General features: G+C 56.6%; 1 protein-coding gene across 1 annotated transcript; it reads right to left on the bottom strand.

The window, feature by feature from the left end:
• Positions 1 to 1,629: 1,629 nt before the first annotated feature.
• ADRB1 (adrenoceptor beta 1) lies at positions 1,630 to 3,457 on the bottom strand. The gene has a single exon (XM_006743202.2). It carries the CDS (start codon positions 3,323 to 3,325, stop codon positions 1,913 to 1,915), a length of 1,413 nt encoding a protein of 470 aa, XP_006743265.2. The 5' UTR covers positions 3,326 to 3,457; the 3' UTR covers positions 1,630 to 1,912.
• Between the last annotated feature and the right edge of the window lie 63 nt (positions 3,458 to 3,520).

Consider the following 3,520-nt stretch of genomic DNA (forward strand, 5'->3'; position numbering starts at 1 on the left):
CTATATAATTATATAAGAGAAAAGAAAGTGTTGACTTAAAAAGCTGTTTTTATACATTTTTGTTTAAGCATAAAAGCACTTTTCATTCTAAACGGCCACTGGAGACATCTGCACACACTGATCATCATCTGCAGGCTGTGATTTTCTACTGGAAAACAAAAACAAACTGTGGAAGCCACTTACCTCTTTCCAGGCACGCAACTCATTATTCAAGGAGTTAGTTTTTTCCCCTGCGTTTCTGTGCAAAAGTTGCAGTTGATTTACCTGGCTCTATGGCTTTTTTTTTTTTTTTTTTTAAAGAGACACAATCCCACATGATACTTCTTAAGTGCAGCAGATGGGATCTTGAAAACATCTGTAAGTAGTCTAGAATACCTTGAATCTGGCTGTGAAAATTTAGAGCAAGTCTGCAGCTCTCAGTAGGTACATGCCTTATTTGGTCTAGAGGCATTTTGCTATGTTACTGAGTCATGAAAAGCTATTAAAAGAGCTCTATGGGAAACCCAGCCTATATTTTGAACAAAACAAACTGTCTTCTCCATTATCACTGACCCCTTACAGACACACGGTACATAATCTTGATTGTGCTTCATTGGTATTTATTGCACATGGACCAATCCCTCACACAGTAGTTAGGTGCACCAGAGTATAAATACTTGGTAAAACACACAGAGGAAATACCATTTACACACAGGTGCTAAATTTTACCAGCAGTCACGTGGGCACTTGGACATAAAAAAATAATAAAAATCCTTAAGATAATTATATTTGTAATATGGATACAGTTACAGTACCATGATAAAAGAGTATAAAAATGTATTTTTCCAATAAATCATTAGCTCAATAACATAATAGACAACAGAAGTAGAGTTTCAGTTTTATTTTAGTTTTGTAAGATCTGCCCCCTGCCCCAGTTAAAAAATATTTAATTTCTTTTTGTGCAAGTAGTATCTTGTGTGGACTTTACAATTCCTAACACTGTGCAAAAATGGTATTTGGAACCACCCCTTGTTTTGTGTTTTGTTTTTTACCCATGTGTGCAGTAATCTGAACTGTTTCCTTTTTTTTTTTTTTTCTGTCCTGTCTTCAATGGACAGAGTCACATATCACAGAGGCTCAGCGCCTGGTCCTCCCAACTAATATTGATACATAAATAAGCTGTTTAATATAAACAAGTCTTTCTATCTTGCTGTGCAATGTGCACAGTGTGAGGTAGAAACCCCTCAGCCTGACCACCGAGGCGCACGGGGACAGCAGGTTTGCCCTACAAAAAGAAAGCAAAGTGAGGCTTGTTCCAAGAATAGCTTAAAATTTCTTGAAACGTGCTTTTCGCATCCATCCTTTCCCTTTGCTTTAAGAACAGGAAAAACCATTACTCAGGAAGTAAAATGAAATTTCTCTGGAAAGCAAAGGGAACACGTCCTGACAACTGTCATTCCTCCTTCTCTCTCCAGTTGACTGCTCCTGTTCCCTGCAATGGGATGGAAGCCAAGTTGATAGACATTTATGCTTCTCCCTTCCACAACCCAGTCCTAGAAGCAAGTGTCAAAAACCACCTGGAGGGAAAAAGAAAAAAAAAAGACAACCCCCCAAACTGAAGATGCATCACACGCACACACCAAAGAAGGCCGAAGCAGACACAGAAAAAAGAACCCAAGACAAATCTGCAAGCCACTCTCCCACCCCTCCTCAAACTTTCCTTTCTGTGCAACGGTCCGTGGCTTTTGTGTTTGCCTTGGATGAAACAGACGCGGTTTGCGGGCTTCGAGTTCACCTGCTCTGGGTCTTGAGTAAACACAGATCTCTTTCTCGCACCCGCCCCCCTTCCCCCCCCCAGCCCCAGGGAAGCCGTCAGGGGCGCCTGGGCGTTCTTGCTCCCGGGGCGCGGGGAGCCGGCAGCGCGCGCCGGGCCCTACACCTTGGATTCCGAGGCGCCCGCGGGGCGGCCCGGCTCGTCCAGGCTCGAGTCGCTGTCCGCCGCCGCCCCGCCGTTGCAGCCGGCCCAGGGCTCCAGCAGGCGCGCGGGCGGCGCGGCCCCGACGTCGTCGTCGTCGTCGTCGTCCGACGCGGCCCCGGGCGACGGCGGCGGCCGGGCCCGCGGCAGGCAGCCCGAGGCGCGCGGCTGGTCGCCGGCGGCCGCGTGGCTCCCGCGGGCGGCCCGGCGCGCGCAGCAGAGCAGGCGCTGGAAGGCCTTGCGGAAGTCGGGGCTGCGGCAGTAGATGATGGGGTTGAAGGCCGAGTTGGCGTAGCCCAGCCAGTTGAAGAAGACGAAGAGGCGGTCGGGCACCAGGTCGCGGTGGAAGGCCTTGACCACGTTGGCCAGGAAGAAGGGCAGCCAGCAGAGCGTGAACACGCCCATGATGATGCCCAGCGTCTTGAGCGCCTTCTGCTCGCGCAGGGCCACGAGGCGCGAGGGCCGCCGCTTGCTGATGCGCCCGTTGGCCAGAGGGGCGGCGGCGGCGGCGGCGGCGGCGGGGCGCGGGGAGCCGGGCGCGGGCGCGGGCGACGGGGGCCGCGCCGGGCCGCTGAGGAAGCGGCGCTCGCAGCTGTCGATCTTCTTCACCTGCTTCTGGGCCTCGCGGAACACCCGCAGGTACACGAAGGCCATGATGCACAGGGGCACGTAGAAGGAGACGACGGACGAGGCGATGGCGTAGGCCCGGTTGGTGACGAAATCGCAGCACTTGGGGTCGTTGTAGCAGCGGCGCGCCTCGTCGCCCTCGGCCCGCCACCAGTGCATGAGAATGGGCAGGAAGGACACCAGGGCCGAGATGGCCCACACGGTGCACACGAGGGCCCGCGCCCGCGCGCGGGTCAGCAGGCTCTGGTAGCGGAAGGGCGACGTGATGGCGAGGTAGCGGTCCAGGGCGATGACACACAGGGTCTCGATGCTGGCCGTCACGCACAGCACGTCCACCGAGGTCCAGAGCTCGCAGAAGAAGGAGCCGTACTCCCAGCGGCCCCGCATGACGATGGTGGCCCCGAACGGCACCACCAGCAGCCCCATGACGAGGTCGGCGCTGGCCAGGGACATGATGAAGAGGTTGGTGAGCGTCTGCAGCCGCGGCGTCTTGGCGATGGCCACGATCACCAGCACGTTGCCCACCACAATGAGCAGCACGATGAGCGCCATCAGCAGGCCTATGCCCGCCGTCCACTGCTGCGACAGCGGCGCGGGGCCCTCGCTGGTCGGGGTCAGCGGCGAGGCGGACGGCGACGCGGGCACCAGCAGCCGCGCCGCCGTGGCCGCGCCGTCGGGGAGCGGCGCGGCCGACGACAGGTTGCAGGGCTCGGAGGCGCCCAGGGCGAGCGCCCCCGCGCCCATGCCGAGCTGCGGAGGCCGGGGGCGGGGGGTGTGGCGGGGTTAGGCCGTGATTGGGGAACACCCCAGGGGCCCGGGCGGCGGGGCGCGCGGAGGGAGGTCGCGGCCAGGTCAGGGCAGCCGCTGCGCGGGGCCGGAGGCATGGGCGCCGGGCGCCTTCCCCGCCGGAGCCGTGCGCTGTCGCCGCCGACGCCGCCG

The sequence above is a fragment of the Leptonychotes weddellii genome, chromosome 6 (genome assembly GCF_054177405.1).
Source record: "Leptonychotes weddellii isolate Sample4059 chromosome 6, ASM5417740v2, whole genome shotgun sequence".
Classification (NCBI taxonomy): domain Eukaryota; kingdom Metazoa; phylum Chordata; class Mammalia; order Carnivora; family Phocidae; genus Leptonychotes; species Leptonychotes weddellii.

Coding starts and splice junctions, on each gene's coding strand:
- ADRB1 (XM_006743202.2), bottom strand. CDS start 3,325: ATGGGCGCGGGGGCGCTCGCCCTGGGCGCCTCCGAGCCCTGCAACCTG.